The sequence below is a fragment of the Eleutherodactylus coqui genome, chromosome 2 (genome assembly GCF_035609145.1).
Source record: "Eleutherodactylus coqui strain aEleCoq1 chromosome 2, aEleCoq1.hap1, whole genome shotgun sequence".
NCBI classification, from domain to species: domain Eukaryota; kingdom Metazoa; phylum Chordata; class Amphibia; order Anura; family Eleutherodactylidae; genus Eleutherodactylus; species Eleutherodactylus coqui.
The window spans coordinates 149142151-149162903 of record NC_089838.1 but is presented as its reverse complement, the minus strand read 5'-3'; the positions used below and the strand labels follow the sequence as shown (position 1 = coordinate 149162903).

Genomic DNA, 20753 nt, shown 5'->3' with positions numbered 1-20753 from the left:
TGGGCACTCGGTCTCTAAAAGTTTCGCCATCACTGCCCTATACTCACCTCTCCAGATACACCACTAGTGTCTTGTATGGCAAGCCGGCACGCATGCGCAGTGCAGCGCATGACACGCTGGGCTGTGACGCCGATTCCTGCGATACTTCCACTGTGCTCACAACGGAAGTATTGCGGGACGGACAGCTTCCATTGACTGCAATGAAAGCCGTCTGTGCATTTTTCTGCACAGAATAGAACATGCTCCGACTCTCCCGCCCACAAGCGGAATATCGTAGTTGATTTCTGCTCGTGGGCAGGGGAGAATCATTTAACACAGCATGTCTATGGACGGACATTGCTGCAGAATTCGCGGTGGGTGTCTGGCTGCGATTTCCGCAGTGATAATCTGTCCTTGGGCATTTGGCCTTACTCAGCGTATCAGATACTTTGAGCATAAGCTTAGCTAATAGAGCTCAAAGTAGTTGGAAGATTGCCTGTAAGTAACTTTGTAAATATATCACATTGTATATTTGTACTGACCCTAGGTTACAGCCTCTTTAACCCATTAACGACTGCCTGCTGTAAATTCATGGCTGGCAGTCCCAGGTGATGTGTGGAGTAGGTCCAGTGAGTGCTGGCTGTTTCTGACAACCGACACCTGCCTGCAATGGGCGTAATCAAAGCTAGCTGCATTCGTGGCTGTTGACTCCATGGATGCAATGGTCAATGCTGCCTGCATCAGTAAGTTGCTAGCCGGAGGAGGCCCAATCTGGTATCCCGCTGGCCTGCTCTCACCACGACAAGATCAGGGGTTGCCAATAAGTTCACATAGCAGCCCAGAGCCTAGTGAACGCTCTCACAGCTGCCATGTACCGTAGTCTATTAGGCTCTGCCTGCGGCTTGGCTTAATAAACTAGCAGAAAGTAACAAAAGGAGCTCTAGCACTTCCAACGTATCTATCACATCTTCTTTACTGGAACCAATGAAAACATGGTATTTACAAATTTCTGCTCATTCATGCATATGATTTCCCAGAAGTCAAGCCATGACTAAGAACCGCATGTTCAAAATGCATTAGTCCCCTTTGGGAATATCATCTGTTATTTGTTTTCAATAAAGAAGATGTTTCAGATATACTGGAAGTACTGGAGGTCATTTTGTTACTTTCTGCTACTTACATCTATGCTTGTTGCCCAATGAGCCTCTACTGCAGCACTCCATGATATGAAGGACGCTGCTAGTTTCTGGGGGAGCAGACCTTAGCGTATTTATTTTTTTAATCTTAATAGACTAATGCTGAAACGAACAATATAATGCCATAGAGAAGTATTACTGTATATTTTACAGGCAATATAAAAAACTAAACAAATGTAAAAAATACGCATAATAAGTATCGCCATGTCCCTAAAAGTCTTAAGCATTGAAGTCACAGCATTGTTTATTCCACATGGTGAACGTCCTAAGAAAAAAATAATTCCAGAACTGTGTTTTTGAGCACCTCGTCTTCTTAAAAAAGATGTATAAAAAGTGCTCATAAAGTCTTATGTAATACAAAATGGTAGAAAAAAATACAAGTTGCCATGCAAATAACTAGCCCTCACCCTGCCTTATTGACAGAAAAATACAAGCGTTATACCATACAAGAATATGGTGACTCTTATTTTTTAAAAGTAATGATACATTAAAAAAACTGTATACATTTTGAAAAGCTCTTTTTGTACTGACTTGCAGAATACAATTATCATGTCTTTTTTGCTGCACCACAAATGCCATAAAAGCAAAACCTAGAGAACAATGGCACAAATGTGTTTTTCCAGCCTCTGAATTTTTTAAAAAAAGTTTCTCAATACACTATATGGTATATTACATAGTACTATTAAAAAATACAAGCCATCTTGCAAATAACAAGGCCTTGTATGGTTATGTCAACAGAGTAATTAAAGTTACACCTCTGGAAAAGTAGGGATGATAAAAATGAAAAGTTCGAAAAAATACTAAACTTTTACAATGCATAGAGCAGTCCCCCTTTTACCGCATCACAACGTAGTTCAAGACTGTTTATTTAAAGTCTACCATTCACTAGAAGGCTTGATCTGGATTATTACAGTAGTGGAGAGAATGCAATAAATCCAATACATGTTAACCCAATGTCTGTACAGCTTGAACACACTTAATTTTGACCTGACATCATTTAGGCCTCTCACCAAACTCATCATGGGGTTAGTAGCCCTATTGATGAGTATGACATGCTGCATTAAGGGAGAGTCTGTCATGGGTGCATTGTAGTCATAAATCTCCCCTGTGCGGTTTAGATGCTCAGGAACTGCACAGAATCCTTTCATTACATTACTGTTTCCTTTCTCTTTTCCGTGTTCTCTGACCATTCTGCACATTCAGTAGCTCCACCGCTCTATACACAGCTGAAATAAAACTCATCACTTTGCTTTGACCTCTGCTCTTGCTCTGCTCTCCACAAGGCTTTTAACCACATTTCTTCTCAAAATCACTAATTCTAACAATTTATCTACGGTCAAAAGTGTAAACTCTGAAGGCCATTGCGGATTAACTTGAATTTCCAAGCATTCAGTCTTGGCTCTGTAAAAATAGCATACAAAGTCAATGTAGGAGACAGCTTGTGTATTATAGTAACTCTTATTCATGACCAACATGCTATTTTGTATGTTGAATTAACCCCATTCTTTATTTAGTCTGTGACTTCAGCCCTAGTGATTCTTGTAAAAATATATAACTGTGTTCCGTTTTATAGAAGAAGGAAAAAGATATGGACCGGTTTTTGAAGAGCAGCCTATTGACACTATTCACCCCGAAGAATCTTCAGATGGGAAGATATCAATGAATTGCAGAGCCAGAGCAAACCCCACTCCCACATACAGGTAAATGGAGAATAGAATTTAAATATACAGGTATACATAATTTCAATTTTGTGTTGCATTCGACAATATGTCATATATATTTATGTATTGTTATTAATTTTTTACTGTGTTGGTTTGTATATCTATTTTAGATGGAGATTCAACAATTGGGAAATTGATCCTCTAAATCCACAATATAGCATGATATATAGCATGATAGGAGGAAATCTTGTTATCACCAATCCACAGAAGTCAAGAGATTCTGGGAAATATGTTTGCATAGTTACAAATGAATATGGAATAATTAGAAGTAATGAAGCCAGTCTAAATTTTGGATGTAAGTACATAACTGCATGCATTTTTTGAGCAGCCAAACATAATGAGGCATAAAATAAGAAACGGCTCCTAAATTTTATCCATATACTTCTATAAATATACATTATCTATTGCCTTTTTCATAATCATAAAGTTGTACATACTTGGTAGCCATTTATTTCCCTTACCCAAAGAAATGACGTGCTGTCTCAGGCAAGGCAAGCATACATACCTATGGGACAGTTTTGGAGAATACTGTAGCCTACAGACCTTCATTATGACAATTGATATCTGTCCTCCAATTAAGCTATGTGGAAACGATCATTTAATTTTTAAAACCAAATGCATTAGGAAGAGTAATGTGCATTAATGCTTATTTTTAACGTTTTAGAGTACTGAGTCATCATGTTGTCTTATAACCAGACAATGATTTACAGGGAATTGAATTTAGGAAGCACAAAACACTTGGGTAGAATGAAGGAACAGGTTGGACTTTCCTGCGCTGGAAAATGATTGAGCCCCTGTGCTCTTATTTCTTGTAATATTTAAGGAGTATGTCAAATACATTGCAGTATGAAATCATTGGCCGTGCTCCCGGAACATTGTTGCTATGGAAATGGTACTTTGCTTTGGAATTATAGAACAGGCACTCCTAGCCACAGAACAGGAATAAAGCATGAAGTCCAACTCTATTAAAAAGAGTCACTGGCCTGAAGCAAACGTTTTCTCAATTTGACTGCTTATAGATTTTGTTCTTACGTGTGAACATATACCTCATGGGCTACCTACTATTTGTTACAATACTGTTTTATTGCTGAACATGATATCTTACAAGCACTAATAGAACAAGTGAAGTGAAAGGGGTTAAACATGTAAAAGTGGACTAACCTTTGGAATTCGACTGATGACAACAACAATAGGCTGCAGGATCCAGGTTTTCAGTCCAAAAGTAGTCCGCAGAAATTAATGGGACTGGAAAAGGCATCTGTGCCCATTGCTTTCGTTTATCACTACCAATATTTATATCAGCTGCACAAACAATGCTAGCTATTCAGCCTAATATATACACTTGAAGCCTCTTTGTCAGAGCTCGAACCTGGGAACTCCTGTGCTCTAGGCGGTTTCTCTCACCAGTGAGCTATATGGCTTGCTGGACCTGCATCTCTGCTGATCCTAGTATTGTCCTTGCTCCTGTTAAGTCCACTTCCTGTCCCACAGGTCTAGCGTGTGATTGGTCTGCTCCACAGCATTGAACAGATCCAATTTCGCCTGCTTTTCTGCTGTTGTGACAAGACCTCCTGATACCGACTCCTGACTTTCTATCTGACTACATTACCCGATTAATCCATTGTACTGAAAACTGAGACTTCCCGCTACCATCTACTGGCTTTCCATCTGACTACTTTACCCGCCCATCCATTGTACTGCAAACTGAAACTTCCTGTTGCTGACTCCTGTCTCTTCCCTGATTACTCTCCAGACCTGCGGCTGCTATACCTGAGGCTCCACCAGACAGTGGCTCATGCTAGGTGATAAATATGACAAATCTTTAGAAACTTTTGTCTAACTTTATACCACCTATCAGTCAGTTCAGTTGATGATAGGTTTTGTTCTAAAATCATGGCACAACTTTTGAAGTATAATGTTGCAATTACATCATGCCCGCTTTCCTGAAAAGCCATGCTACTGTCTGTAAAATCATGCTTCTTTTTTGGAAATGGCAAAAAAGTGTGTAAAACTGTCTAAAACATCTCATATATGTAGCATAATGCATGCAAGGCAGTTTTCTGGTGCAATTTGTGCCAGAAAGCAGCCTAAGTCCAGTATCTCTTGGAAAGTGGATCCGTTTTTCATTGTGCCTATACAAGCTCCTTTCAGTATAATGGGATTTTCCAACTAAACAAAATGCTATGTTCTCAGTAAGAGAAACAAAATAATCTTGTAGATATGATACCTTTTAATGGCTAACAAAAAGAAATGATGTTAACAGCACAAGCTTTCAAGATTACTTATAGAAGACTACTTATAGACTACTTTGGAGAAGCCTCATAAGGCTGGTATAACAAAATATTTGAAGAAACACTTTTATACAAGTCTCAAAAACATGCGCTGTTAGTATAATTTCTTCTTGTTTGCCATTAAAAGGTATCATATTCACAAGATTATCTCTTACTGAGAGCAATAACATTTTGTTAAACTGGCTAACACAGTACCAGACTTTTTCGTTTCGCCAAAGCAGAGGATGGTATTTTGCTAGAATAAGTATCCACTTGTTTGGACCACTGCCAATCATGAGAACAAATGGGCTGTATCTTTCCTAAGCAACACCACCCCTGACCAGGCACCGTGTGGAAAAATGCAATATAGCCCCCATCTAAGTGATTAAATTGCAGTACCTAGTACTATTCTCATGATTGATGGGGGTCCAAGTTGTTACTCTCATGATAAGGAAGTGGCCTGTTCCTCATGTACAACAAATTCACTCAAACATAACGAAAGGAAAGTACATTGCCCCTTAATTGTTTTGTACTAGGTAAGTTATTTCCAAGATTGGATGTTTGCATGGGCAGACTGACTATTCTAAGCCCTAGGGCTAGCACTAGCGACATCAATAAATAGGAGATACTTAGCCAATTCATTTGTTGGAAACAATGGGGCTTATTTACTTAGACCAGTGTTTCACAAGCCTGCCTAAGTAAATCCTGCACAAGCCTCTTAATGCATTTGTCTCATCTGCCAGCACGTCCATTGACCAGATAAAAACCTATACCAGCTCCTAACTGGAATAAGTTTTTGCTAAAAATGTACACCATTTTCTGCCATAGATTATAGTAAATGTGACGGGTCTTGCATGGTCATGCCCCCTACAGACGAAGTTTTAGCGTGGGCATCAAAGTAGCAATTTTTGGATGACAGAATTCTGGTGTTCAGGGGATAATAAATTGGTCCATATATGCGCAGTCTTCTGTATTGACAAAATCAGGTATCCACCACTGGGCCCGGATGTCTACCTGCTAAAAAACTACTAATATTTCACAGTGGCTTTGTATCATGTATGCCCTCTAGATTACTTATTATATGATTTCCAAAATTTTTTAATAATCTTCTTCAATATGTAGGAGAAGAAGTGTAAGTATATTGTGAGTTGCACAATTAATGTATTATGCAGTATGTGGCATTTTGATACATTGGTCCCAATTTATGTCAGATTGAAAGGCTAATTTATTCCTGCGTTTCATTCCTATAACTATATTAATGTGTATTATTGTTGCATGCCTGCAATAAACACTTTAGTTATAGTGTTTACCCATGTTATTGCTGTAGTAGTTTCAGCCACAGCAGTGCCAAAGCTCTGCACTGCTCCTCAATAAATGGTGCATATCTTTTGCCCTAATTTTTACTTTTCTTGTGCATTTTCTGCGATAAATGCATTCATGGATATCAACTGTTCTATTCCAGGGTTGCTAACAGGAATCAATAAAATCTCTCCTGTCAGGTTACAAACGTGCTCTGGAGAAAAAGAAAGCACAAACCTGTTTGTCTCCTGTGGACAGCACTGATGGGACTTCTGTTAGCAGTTTCAATTTATTTTCTTATATTACTACACTAGTCATTTATATACAGTGTTTTTCTTCTATAATTTTTTTGTTGTGACTATGCCTGACCAACCACATGCTAGAAATAAATTGGGGGAATATTACCTCCTCCTGTCTTCCATATTCTTGGCTAATAGTCATATATATATATATATATATATAGGTCTGCCACTCTTTGGATGCCTATTAAGCCTTGTCCGTGGCAGAGCTTAATAAGCGGCAAAGAAGATCATTGTATACTGCTTATAATACATAAAATATATACATATATAATATATACATATACACTTCTTTTTGCCTGCAGACCTGGATCCATTTCCTGTAGAAGAACGTCCTGCAGTGAAAGTGAAAGAAGGAACTGGGGTAATGCTGATCTGTGACCCACCTCCACACTACCCAGGTGATGATCAGTAGAGTTAAAAAGGTTGTAGCCTCCTATCTTTCCTAGAAGTTTGCCTTTTCCAAAGCTATCCTGATCTTATAGTATGGGATCCTTTCTCCTTCTTCTTTCCAACAACCACTTCTAAAAATAAAAAAAAAAGTTGTTATTTGTATAGCGCCAACTTATTCTGCAGCGCTTTCAGGTGGTTTATTTATTACCCCCCCCCCCCCACACCAATGGGTACTCATTTTACTGACCTCGCAAGGATGAAAGAGTCAACCTTGAGTCGACTACCTGAACCAAGCAGGGATTGAACTTGCAACCTTCAGGTTGTAAGTGAAAGCTTAGGACTGCATTTCTGCTGCCTTAGCACTCTGTGGCACAGACTTTGGCAGCAACAAACTGTACTGTGTGGATGTGATCTGACTCAAATTTTGTTTGCGAAATCTCTGGGTGCAAAATCCACAGCATTCCCTGAAATGTACATGGATGTAAATGAGGTTCTGTAAAATACATTTATGCTCTTATTTATTGATCGGCACTGTAGGATTCAGGTATGTTCACATGATGGAATTTTGATACAGATTCAACATAGAATCCGCACCAATTCTGCGTCAAATCTACATCCCATAACCTTCCATGGATATCTGCACTTTAAGAAAAAAGGTTTCAGTTCTTGATGCGGAATCCACATTGGGTATTCCCCACATGGATTTGCCCCTCATTGATAAGGGCTAAATACACATGGGGATCTGCAGGTATACATGTGTATAGCTGCAGAAGATGTCTTCTTTTTTATTTCAAAATCTATATTTATTGATTTTAAGCAATTTTACATAAAAATAGAACAATTCTGCAAAATAAACAGAGGACAACAGAATTTTAAGTTGTATCAGTGAATTATTTTCCAAGATTTCTGCTATGGTTAGAGGTAGGATCCATGTAGAAAAATCCACATTGGAATCAGATGTGAGAACATACCCTTAGTCGCCTTCATACAGGCAGTAAAGGCTTGAAAAACGTCATGGATTCTAAATCTACAGCATGTCTGAAATACAAAGGTTAAATTTCGCAGTATTTCTGCAATTTAAAAGATAGCCAAATCTGCACTATTTAGGTGCGAATTTGGCCATCGTGGATTTCCACCAGAAATGCTGTGGGATTACCACTGTGGAATGCCCGCAGCAATATTGCTAAGTGTAAAGGTACCCTTAAAAGTGGAATTTAATGGACTTGTGGCTTTTTTCAACCTTGCAAACTATTGTACTATACTATATAAATGTGCACTCAAAAAATACAGCATAAAACACTTGCCAAATGTGAACTTTCCCATAGGCTTCAGAGCAGAGCTGTATGCGGGAGGCTGTACAACAGCACACGGAATCCCTAGCATAGAGCCGCAGGGACACTGTGAGCAGCCATATAGTGTTCTGTTGGGAGCCTTATGAAATACTTCTAGGAGAGAATGCCTCCACAGTAAGGCCTTAGTTAGACGGGCGTTTTTTGCACAATTTGCGCATGCGCATGCGTCCGGCGATTTTTTAAAACCATTGCTTTGCAATGGTATCAGACACATGAGCGCTTTTTATGCGCTCGTCCGATAAATTATGGAGCAGAAATCGCAGATCGCACCTATCTGCGATCTGCGATTCCTGTTCTCTTCTCTATATGCGCTCAATGGGGCCGGCAGCAGCAGCGCCGACCCCATTGAGAACATATAGAAGACAAATCATTCTTCTCTGCCACAGCTGTAACAGCTGTGGCAGAGAAGAACGATGTTTGCCCATTGAATTCAATGGAGCCAGCAATACAGCCGGCTCCATTGAAAGCAATGGGCTGCCGGACAGCGCTGGATGAATTGTCGGGAAGGGCTTAAATATATAAGCCCTTCCCTGCAATTCATTCAGAAAAGTGTTAAAATAAAAAAATATATATACTCACCTTGTCCCGGCAGCCGGAGTTCAGCGCGGCCGGCCTGCAGTGGGTGTGAAGGGGGTGTGAGTCAGACCTGCCCCCTGATTGGCTCAGTGCTGAGCCAATCAGAGGCAGGTCTCACTCACACCCATTCATGAATTCATGAATGGGTGTGAGTGAGACCTGCCTCTGATTGGCTCAGGCTGAGCCAATCAGGGGACAGGTCTGACTCACACCCCCTTCACACCCACTGCAGGCCGGCCGCACTGACCTCCGGCTGCCGGGACAAGGTGAGTATATATATTTTTTTTATTTTAACACATTTCTGGATGAATTGCAGGGAAGGGCTTATATATTTAAGCCCTTCCTGACGATTTATCCCACACTCGCCCGCAGCGCATTGTTTTCAATGGAGCCGGCTGTATTGCCGGCTCCATTGAATGCAATGCGCTGGACAGCTCCGGCCCGTTTCTAATAAAACGCGGCTAGGAGCAGATTTTCGGGCGATTTTCGGGCACCGGTCACGAGATTTGCGGATGCGCATCAGTCATGCGATCCGCAAATCGCGCGAAAAAACGCCCGTCTGACTAAGGCCTAATAGAGAATGCCAAAATTATTTTTCTGTTGAGTTTCTTTAGTATCCAATAGGAAAAAAAACTGTATGAAATGAGAGGCATAAGAGGTGCAGTAAGGTCCCGCTTACCTGTGCTTGTCCTATTATGGCTCTGTAGAACATGGATATATAATACGGTCATGTGAAATGTGCTCCAATTCCAAATTTGCTTTATGAGCAACTTTGTGACCAGCGTTAAATCATATTGTACATGTAGAATCTTTGTCTGATTAGACGGAGCCATGATCACGTTTAGTGTAAGGAAAAATAATGCAAATTAGCCTCCAAAAATATCAAAAATATATATTTTTAACGGCTGTAGAATTTAAAATAGCAGATTATTCCCTACATTTAATCACTGTCTGAAAATTCTTATTGGCCTCTAAATCTATTTATATTCCCACAATGCTGTTATATTGTGCCAAGAGAAATGCCGGATAATTCCATGTCGACTTTTACAATATTTGAAAGTGCAGGTGGATTTGTCTTGCAGTATTTCTTGTCATTGCACTGCCTTTAACATAGATAAGGTATATCTGTAGAAAGAAGATTATCGCTCCCTTCTAGCAGTGTGCAGTCTGCCGGCCTTTGAAGATGGAACCTTTACACTCTTCTGAGCGGTTGAAAATCATGGAGGTTATGTGGAGTTCTAGGCAGAACTGATTTCACAGGGACTAAAACACCTTTCTGCCTTAGCACAAAACATAAATGGTCGCCTGCAGAAAGACTGAAACACAACATACTAAATATCCTACATAATTATATAGCACATTGTACGTATTCATTGTCTGTTTTATGCTTTAAAATATCCTGCGGGGGCTTGAATCCAATAGTCATTTTTTTAATGCACGGCGTGGGTTAACATGAGTACTGTGTTATGTCAAAACCGCACTTTGGATTGTTTGTGGCCATACTTTTATGTTCCTGTAGGGCGCAAGTACGGCGACCCTGACAAACATGACCAACACATCAAGCCGAGACACGATTATATCCATAATGGACCAACATTTACTTATATTTTACCACCTAGACAAGGGAAACACATATACAGGAAAGGAATGCTACTTCTAACCAACTTTGTGCGCATCACACAAAACTCATGTGAGAATATTACTCATGTGAGTAAGCCCTGATTTTTATGGATTGTCCAGAATTTTATAGATAATTGGCAATCCTGCTCCAGTTTTCACAGTATGTACACTGTGAAAGGACAGTAAAGCCCTATGCATACGACTGTATTTGGGGTCTATGGCCTCTTTTAAGAGCCCATACTGCTTCTATGTGTGACTTCTATTTTACACAGAGGATACAAAGATTTTTAATTTATGGATTAGAACAGAATTTTATAAAGCATGACAAGCAACATTATATGTCATATTATTTCTGTATTTCCCTCTAGCAGCATGGCTACAGTGGCACACAGTGCCTACAGGTCTATAATACAGACCAGTAGGCACTACATGTGCCAACATACAATAAAGGGTCTATGGACATGACAAATTTCATGTAATATAGTAAGAAAAGCCAAAAGTGCACAGCTAAACTAAAAAGCTATATAAACTAATAAATATTTTATCAAAATACTAAAAATAATAACACTAGAGTGGTAACCACCTCAGGGCCCTCGCGGTATACCACTACACCCAGAATCTAGTCATTATTTGAATATACAATAGTACATTGTGATAACCTTCACACAAACACAAATAAAAATATTCCTCCAATTGCAACTAGTTTACTGGATAGTTATATAAGATACAGTCCATTCCAATCTGTCTGCTGAGGACAACAATCTTTGACATCTACTTGTGTCATAATAGATATTGTACATATGTATCAGGTTTTAGTTTTGAAAAAAAATCTTCCAGATACCGGCACTCACCGGCTGCACACAGATCAGCGTTCTTGCCACAGCATGTGTCCGCGCCATCTTCGATACCCAGGCATAGCAAATAACACGTGTGCTAAATTCCGTCACAACAATCTGTAACTTGTTTTAGGGAGCCGAATGCATTTTAATACCATCTCAGAGTTTTCTTTAGTGGCCATTGGATAATGTTGAGTGGATCAACTATTGTGATGTAGTCATTTAGTGGATTATTAAGCCCTGTGGATGGAGGACTGTGTCTGGAGCAACTTCTATCTTTGAATTTGTCCTGACAGACTGGATTTAGCAGGACCCATATTACAAGTCCCATTGACTTGTACCGCTTTGTTAACGAAACGAGAAACTGGTAATAATGATCCACCCGGGAACCTGAGAGACGAAAGTGGTGAAAACTCATTTGTGTGTTGTGAGGAGATGCTGTGGACAATTGCACAATAGGTGTCTGAATATTCGTAGACACCACTAGTACGCACGTTAGGAAAAGTTACAGGTTCTTGTGAAGTATAGATATCTATTATGACACAAGTAGATATCAAAGTTTATTGTACTCAGCGGTCAGATTGAAATGGACTGTATCTTATGTAACAATCCAGTAAACTAGTTTCAAATGGAGGAATATTTTTAGAATTGTAGTTTTATTTGTGTTTATTCGAATGCTATCATTTTGTTCTAGTATATATTTAGATATACACTAGACTCTAGGTGTTATGGTATATAGCGAGGGCCTCGCAGTGGTTGTGACTCTAGTATTAGTAGTTTTTAGTATTTTAATAAAATATTTTTGGTTTTTATTCAGCTGTGCATTTTTGGGGTTTGCTTTAAGAGTCAACATTTTTTTTACTATATATCTATTGCATATGAGGATACTACATAGACATGCACTTGGCAAATCTCAATATTTTAGGTGGTGGGCGGCCCCTAGTTTTTTGTTTTTTATATTTCACACCATGCATCTAGTAAGCACCCCTAAGAAGTTACATTGCAGGGCACTTGATATGCCTGTTTTAGGGCACATGGCTTAAATGTATTAATGCCTCGGAAAAGTACAATGAATTGTATTTAGAGATGAGCGAGCACCAAAATGCTCGAGTGCTCGTTACTCGAGTCGAACTGTCAGTGATGCTCGAGAGTTCGTTTTGAGTAACGAACCCCATTGAAGTCAATGGGCGACTCGAGCATTTTTGTATATGACTGGTGCTCCGCTAAGGTTTTCATTTGTGAAAATCTTAGCAAATCGCCAAAGTCATGTAAAAAACACAGAAATGGATAGGGCAGGCGAGGAGCAACATGCAGGGCTGCATTTCGGGCTCCGAGGTCTCACTATTAAGCCACAATAGTGGCAAGAGTGAGAGCCCCCCCACTGTCAGCATAACGATCGTTCTCCTCTGCCACAGCTGTAACAGCTGTGGCAGAGAAGAACGATGTTAGCCCATTGAATTCAATGGGCCGGCAATACAGCCGGCTCCATTGAAAGCAATGGGCTGCCAGCGAGCGCGGGATGAATTTTCGGGAAGGGCTTAAAAATATAAGCCCTTACCTGAAAAAAGAAAGATTTTAGTGTAAAATAGAATAAAAATGCAGGCATTCTCTTCAATGGAGCCGCTGCTGCTGCCGGCGACTCCATTGAAGACAATGGTCTGCTGGCACACCTGAATTCTTTTTCAGGGAAGGGCTTTACATATAAGCCATTCCCTGGAAATGAATTAAAAGTGATTTAAAAAACAAAAAAATTAGATACTCACCTCCCTTCAGCTGCCGGGGCACAGCCGAGTCTTCTCCTGCTGTCCCCTGCACTGTGGTGCTGAACTGCTGTCATTCAGCTGAGAGCTGCGCTGAGCCAATCAGAGGCAGGATTCACTCACCCATTCACAAATTCATGAATGGGTGTGAGTGAAATCAGCCTCTGATTGGCTCAGCGCTGAGCCAATCAGGGGCATGTCTGACTCACACCCCCTTCACACCCACTGCCAGCTGGCCGCAGCTGAACTCCGTCTGCCGGGACCAGGTGAGTGTATATATATATTTTTTATTTTTACACATTTCTGGATGAATTGCAGGGAAGGGCTTATATATTTAAGCCCTTCCCGAAAATTCATCCCGCGCTCGCTGGCAGCCCATTGCTTTCAATGGAGCCGGCTGTATTACCGGCTCCATTGAATTCAATGGGCTAACATCGTTCTGCCGGGACAAGGTGAGTATATATTTTTTTTAACTTTTTACACATTTTAGGATGATTTTCAGGTAAGGGCTTATATTTTTAAGCCCTTCCCGAAAATTCATCCCGCGCTCGCCGGCAGCCCATTGCTTTCTATGGAGCCGGCTGTATTGCCGGCTCCATTGAATTCAATGGTCAGTGCTCGTTTAATCGAGACAAGCACCGCGTGGTGTTTGTCTCGAGTAACGAGCATCTCGAGCACCCTAATACTCGAACGAGCATCAAGCTCGGACGAGTATGCTTGCTCATCTCTAATTGTATTACTACTCTAGCATAGTAACATAGTATGTAAGGCTGAAAAAATACATATGTCCATGCAGTTCAGTCTATTATCCTGCAATGTTGATATCCAGAGAAAGGCAAAAAGAAAAAGCCATGAGGTATAAGCCAACTGTCTTCATTTTGGTAAAAAAATTATTTCCCGACTCTAAAGCCTCTATATGAGGCACAGAACAATAACTAGATGGTAAGGCAAACAAACTTGAGAACTTTACAAAGTAAAAATAAATAAGTAGCAAGTTGCCATCTAAATTATCAGGTCTTTAGGATGAGGGAAAAAAGTAATATCATATGGGACTAGGAAGTATATGAACTGGCGAAAAAAGTTAACCGGAAGGTAATGCAATAACAATATGGTAAGTCTCCCTGAATACTGCTCATCGTTAGTCATAACAGATATATATAGGTTTTGAATGCCATGCAGTGGTACTGATGGAGCTGGGATTTTAGTTAGTTCTTTCCTCAGAGTATTTATGCTACAGATTATAGTATTCTCACTATTTCTCTACTTAATATTTCAGCGACCCTTCAGGTATTTATTGGAGTAAAAGAGGTTTATTTTCCAGAACAATATTTTTTATATTTTCTGATCGATCTTTTGCTTCTTTTCCATTTGCAGATGACCTTAATTATAGATGGATTATAAACGAATTTCCAAACTTTATTAATATGGATTCACGGAGGTTTATTACTCAGAAAAATGGAAATCTGTATATTGCAAAAGTAGAACAATCTGACAGAGGCAATTATTCATGTTTTGTGTCCAGTCCTTCAATTACTAAAAGTGTATTTAGCAAGTATACATCTCTTTTGCCACAACCGGAAGGTATGTATTATCAGCTTTATCGATTAACTGATACATATGATCCTATTTTTCGTATGCTAAGACAGAACGTGTACCAACACACCGTTACTATCTGTATGTAATGCATATGTAGTATTTCAATATATTCCATTCAAGGGCTGTCCACTCATAGCAATCCTTGATGATAATATGGATATCATGTCGAAGGTTCCCCAGCATGAATGTGTCCCAACAGTCTGATTCTCCAAACTGAAAGCAGCCAGCAGCACTCCAATCCTTGTCACACAGTGAGGAAGTAGTACAAATGTGGTGCCTGCTCTAAACCGACCATTGACCCCCGCTCAATAGTAGTAAGTCAAATAGCATATAGTGGTGCGGCACTCAGGAACTCATTGCAGATCCAAGTTGTTAGAAAAATCCAAAAGTTTATTTCACTCCATGGTATACAAAATCATGCGATGTTTCGATCTTGAAACGGTCTTTGTCAATCATAAGAGCATGTATCTAAAAGCACCCATATATACACACAATACAAATCCCAAACACTACTTCCATGTTAAATTACCTCTCCATTGGTCAGTGGGTCCCCAGTCAGGTGCATCCGTTTAGGCTCCAGCACCACAATGTATGCTATTGAACAGTCTGATTCTCGTCATTATAGTAGTTCTCTGTGGGAAGAGCACCTCACAAAATGAATTTGTCTTAAAGAATGTTATATTTTAGTCTTCTTACAATATAAATAATTGGGATTTGATAATGCCTCTATCTGTAACATGAAACATATTACAGATGACAGAAAATCAACTATTGCTCTAGCAGTAGAACCAAAAGGTGTACAAGCTCTCAGGACTTTCCTTGGGTTAATCAGTTACTGCAGAGAGCGGGTTCCCTCAGCATCTGCCTTAATGTTTTGATTGCCTATAATAAAGGACAACCCTATCACTTGACTCCGGAAGCAAAAGAGGGATTCAGAAGGCTGCAATTGTGTCAACTCCAGCTTTAGGAATCCCTGACTTGCCATTTAACCTGTTCTGCCATGAAAGTGATGGCCACGCAAAGGGCGTCTTAACTCAGCATCATGGAGGGAAGCAGCGGCCTTTGGGGTACTACTCCTGCAGACTTCATGTGGTGACCAGGGGAACCCCCTCATGCGTCAGAGCCATTGCAACTTGTACCAGTCCCAAAGAAAAAGTTGCAGACATGGTGCTGGAACATCCTTTAGTGGTACAAGTAACCCACTTAGTTTACGAAGTGTTGTCTCAAGTGACAACCAAGCATCTATCAATGGCTAGACTAACAAAGTGTGAGGTAGTTCACCTTACTCTAACAAATGTTGCAATCAAGAGGTGTACATCATTGAATCCTGCAACGCTTCTTCCAGATGCAAAGGAGGATAAGATTTCTCTATCAGAGGTATCTATTGGTCTATCTAGAGATATCTGACTATCTACCTAAGGCTATCTAATGGCCTATCTATCTAGGCATCTCTCAATCTATCTAGAGGTATCTCTCTACAGGCATTTTGCTATTTATCTATCTGTATGTATATATCTATCTACAGGTATCTATATGTTTATCTAACTAGAGATATCTATCTGTCTATAGGTATCTATTGGTCTATCTACAGGTATTTTTCTATTTATATATCTATAGGTATCTATCTACTTACAGGTATCCATCAGTCTACCTATCTGTCTATCTACAGGTATCTATCAGTTTATCTATCTGCAGATATCTATCTCTCAGGGCGCTTTCACACGACAGTTTTTATGTAAAATATTTTTGTGAGCCAAAACCAGGAGTGGAGAGAAAGTACAATGAAAGATTTGCATTTCTTCCGTATTTTGGACCCACTCCTGGTTTTGGCTCACAAAAAATTGAACATAAAAACTGTAGTGGGAAAGCGCCCTCAGTCTATCCGTAGGTAGCTATCTATCTATCTACAGGTATCTATCTATCTGCAGGTATCTATTTAAAGGTATCTGTTTATCTATATAGAGGTAGCCAGGTGTATATCTATAGGTAACTGTCTATCTTTCTAGAGGTATCTTGGTATACATCTACAGGTATCTATTGGTCTATCTATAGGCATCTGTCTATCTATCTGGGGGTATCTATCTATAGGTATATATCGGTCAATCTACAGATGGTATCCGTCTATCTATATAGAGGTATCTACATATATATCTATAGGTATCTGTCTATCTTTCTAGAGGTATCTGGATATATATATATATCTATAGATATATCGATCTATCTACAGGTATCTATCAATAGGTATCTATCGGTCTATCTATCTAGAGGTATCTGTCTATCTACCTACGGGTATCTATTTCAATAACCCTTAGGATAAAATAGTTAAAGGGGTTCTGACACGAATAATGTTTTTATACTTTAGCAGCCATTGTTCCCTGGTGTGCCTAATGGACCCAGAGAACCCATGGTTTAATGGCTGCTAAAGCATAAAAAGATAATACTTACCTGTTCTCCTGTTGTTGTTGAGATCGGGGGGGTCATCTCCCGGCAGGCGCTGTTCCTCCTCTTCTGTCTGCAAGAGCCGCGCCGCTCCGGGATCGTGCGCATGCGCAGTGGAGAGGTGCCCTCTGACAGGAGTCAGGACGGGCTGCGTCTCCACTGCGCATGCGCAGCACTCCAGAGTTCAGCAGGACGGACGGGCCGCCCACAGCAAGCACTGCTTGTGACGTGCTTGCTGTGGGCGGTCCGTCTGTTCACCTCGGAAGTGCCTGACGGACGGACCAGAGCAGGAAGCGGTCTTTTTGACCGCTCCTGCTCTGCTCTAAAGGCACAGAAGAAGATGCCGGCTGGAAGGGACATGCCTGGCGATCGGGCCAGGCCAGGCAAGGTGAGTACAATTTTTTTTTTGGGATGTCAGAACCCCTTTAAACATGTTGACATAAGAATAGCTTCAGCAGACAAATATTTTATGTTGTCATAAATAACCTTGAATACTTGACAACTTGACATTTTAATGTAATTGTTTTTCAGCTTCGAAGCGCTATGCAGCAGACATCCAAGTCGCATTTTCAGATACTTACGCTCTGAAAGACCAAAATGTGACACTGGAGTGTTTTGCATTAGGAAAGTAAGTGTTGTACTAGTGAGTTAAATGTCTTTGCTAAAAATGAGATGTTGCTCCATTACAGACTTTTTTAAACATTTTTTTGAACAAGACTTAAAGCCCATTACATTTTGGAACAACAGCCAGACATCTTAATCAACAATTAAATTATATCCTTTTACACTTGTTTGGTTTACAAAACCCATTTTCGAACACTATATTTGGGAATCTAGGTAATAAATAAGCCATGCATGTTGCCCTGTCTTGCGCCTATGTTACTCCCATCTATCTATTATATCCTATTGTCTGTTGATTAGCAAGAGGAAAGGGTTTGATGGAAGGGAAATGACACACAATGGTTGGATTTTTTTATTTTCTTTTTAATAGGTTTTATAAGACAAGTTTTTATTAGATTTTTTGTCACTTTAAGTTTTTAAAATGAAAACAGACACTCACTGGCCACTTTATTAGTTACATTAGCCCCCTTAGGATTGGAGCTTCCCTGTATTGAAGTTAGACATGTGATCTCGGAGTGTAACATAAAATATAGGGAGCACTTTCCGTGTGAATCACATTAGATTGGGAAAATCAAGCAATCTGAGTGACTTCCAACAAGGCATAGTCATTGGTCCTATATTTCAGGACTAGTATTTCAAAGGTTTCCAAGTTTGTGGGGTTCTCTTGTGCAATGCTGTCAAGAATGGTGTGATCAAGGAAAAGCATCCAGCTAAGGGAGGTCTCACATGAATGGATTCTAATTGCGGAATCCATGATTGCCATCCACGCGAACTTTCTGCAGCAAAACACAGGGATTGAAAGGCATGCACTTATGATTTTTCCTTCACACTCGCAGTTACGAATTGCGTATTCCATGAGCGGAAGAAAAATCACAGCTTACTCTATTTTTCCGCGGACTCTTCCTGGACACATCTATTGAAGTTAATGGAGGTGTCCGACCTGCAGCCGATATGCAATTAACATTGTGTATGGGCTGCGAGTACTCGTGTCATCACTTAGAGACTGCGCAGGAAATACATACAATGAAAAAAAACTAACTGTACTGCACATGACTGCTGGCGAGCCGCTGCGGTCATCCGCAATACAGATAAATCAGGTATGCAGGGTGACCGGCCAGGCTCACAGCTGGAATCCGCTGCTGGCCACCCACATGTAGAATCCGATCCATTCGTGTGAGCTCGGCCATAAGAGGATCCTGTGAAAATAAACAACTGGTCAGCAAAAGGGGTCAGAGGAGGATGTCAATAATTATTCTGGCCGAGTACTATGCTTTTGCTCCAGGTGTTTTGTCTGAACACAGAATTCATTGCGCACGGATGGACTATTACAGCAGATGACCAGTTTGAGTGTCATTGTTCTCTAAGAGACACAGAAAGGCAAGACCCCTGTGGGCTAAAGAGTGCAAAATTTGGATCACTGAGCAGTGGAAAAACACTTTTCTATCAGATGTCAAGAGTTCAGCCTGGTAGAGGTGGAGGGTATTAGTGTAATATGTCTCTGCCAGAATAATGAGTGGAGACAAGGGTTGGCCATCCTGAGTAAAAGAGAATACCCACAGCTGCTGATTGGTATGCCCTCTGTAGCTCCTCAGCTCCCGCTCCTGCCGCTTCCTCCAGCACCCCTTCCCCCCACCACCGGCAAGGAACATATACCGCTGGAAGCGGCTGCAATTGTTTTGCTGCGGACGCTCCTGCTCCAGCTCATGACCGGCAAGGTCCTGGAACCGGCTTTGGCAGTCCAGTAGCCGCTGCAACCACTCCATCTCCTGGCAGGGCAGCTCCTGTTTCTGTCCAGTCCTCTTTCTGGCCGGCCAGCCTCTAGAAGCGGCTCCAGCAGGCCCGCTCCTGGTCGGCCAGCCACTGCAACCCCTCCACATTCCCAGACCGCTACAAAGCTCATGCTCCTCTCTGCCATCACTGCTGACAGACAGGGACAGGACCCAATCAGGAGCTTTGGGGCGTTACCAGGGCAGTTACTCTAACTCACTATGCCTCCACCCATCCTTCCTGTGGAGACATATTGCACTAATACCGAGATGGAGTAATGGTTTGGAAATGTTATTTTGGCACACCCTGGGTCATCTGACAATATAAATGGATGGCACAACAAATTGCTTTGGTTCTAAAGGCCAAACGAGGTCCAACATATTTCTAGATGGGTTTCTCTATAGTGGGCTCTCAATGTGCTATTAAAAAATAACATTAGCTACCATCCAACCATTTATGTTCTGAGAGTTTTTTTTTAAAGTCCCTCAAAAGAAACAATGTTTTCATATAAAAGGTTTCCTATCAAAATTCTATGTAGCATGTAAGTTTTCAGAAAAGAATATAAAATCTGTGCTACACTAGAGAAAGGAACTGATTAAGCAGGGAAGGTCTGTGTACAGTGTATTGGAGTGTCTTGGATAATAAGTATTAAGTAAATCATTTATATTTTTCATTCTGCTCTTTTAGTCCCGTGCCAGTAATAAAATGGACTAAAGTGAATGAACCAATGCCCGCATCATACGAAGTTAGTGCCTCAGGTGCTGTGCTTAAAATATTCAATATTCAACCTGAAGATGAAGGAACGTATGAATGTGAGGCACAAAATATTAAGGGAAAGGATACATACAAAGCCAATGTATATGTAATGGGTAAGAAGATGCATAGATTTTTCTAAAATAACTTTGGTCAATATGAAATGAGGGTGTTTGTCACAGAAATGTCTCTTTAGGTGTTGAATAAGATAATGAAGTACCACAGAACATTGCATTAGGAAAGGACATTTCACTAGATGATAACTGTGTAGCAATA

The 20753-nt window shown here is 40.5% G+C and overlaps 1 protein-coding gene across 3 annotated transcripts in view; it reads left to right on the top strand.

Annotated features, from left to right (window-relative positions):
- The window catches only part of CNTN1 (contactin 1), a 193852-nt gene that overhangs the window by 108431 nt on the left and 64668 nt on the right, over positions 1-20753 (top strand). For all 3 annotated transcript variants that reach the window (XM_066591751.1, XM_066591749.1, XM_066591750.1), the window contains 6 exons: positions 2749-2875; positions 3007-3191; positions 7070-7165; positions 14676-14882; positions 17868-17964; positions 20412-20593. In XM_066591751.1, the coding sequence (XP_066447848.1) occupies positions 2749-2875; positions 3007-3191; positions 7070-7165; positions 14676-14882; positions 17868-17964; positions 20412-20593 (894 nt within the window). The remainder of the gene's footprint in view (positions 1-2748; positions 2876-3006; positions 3192-7069; positions 7166-14675; positions 14883-17867; positions 17965-20411; positions 20594-20753) is intronic.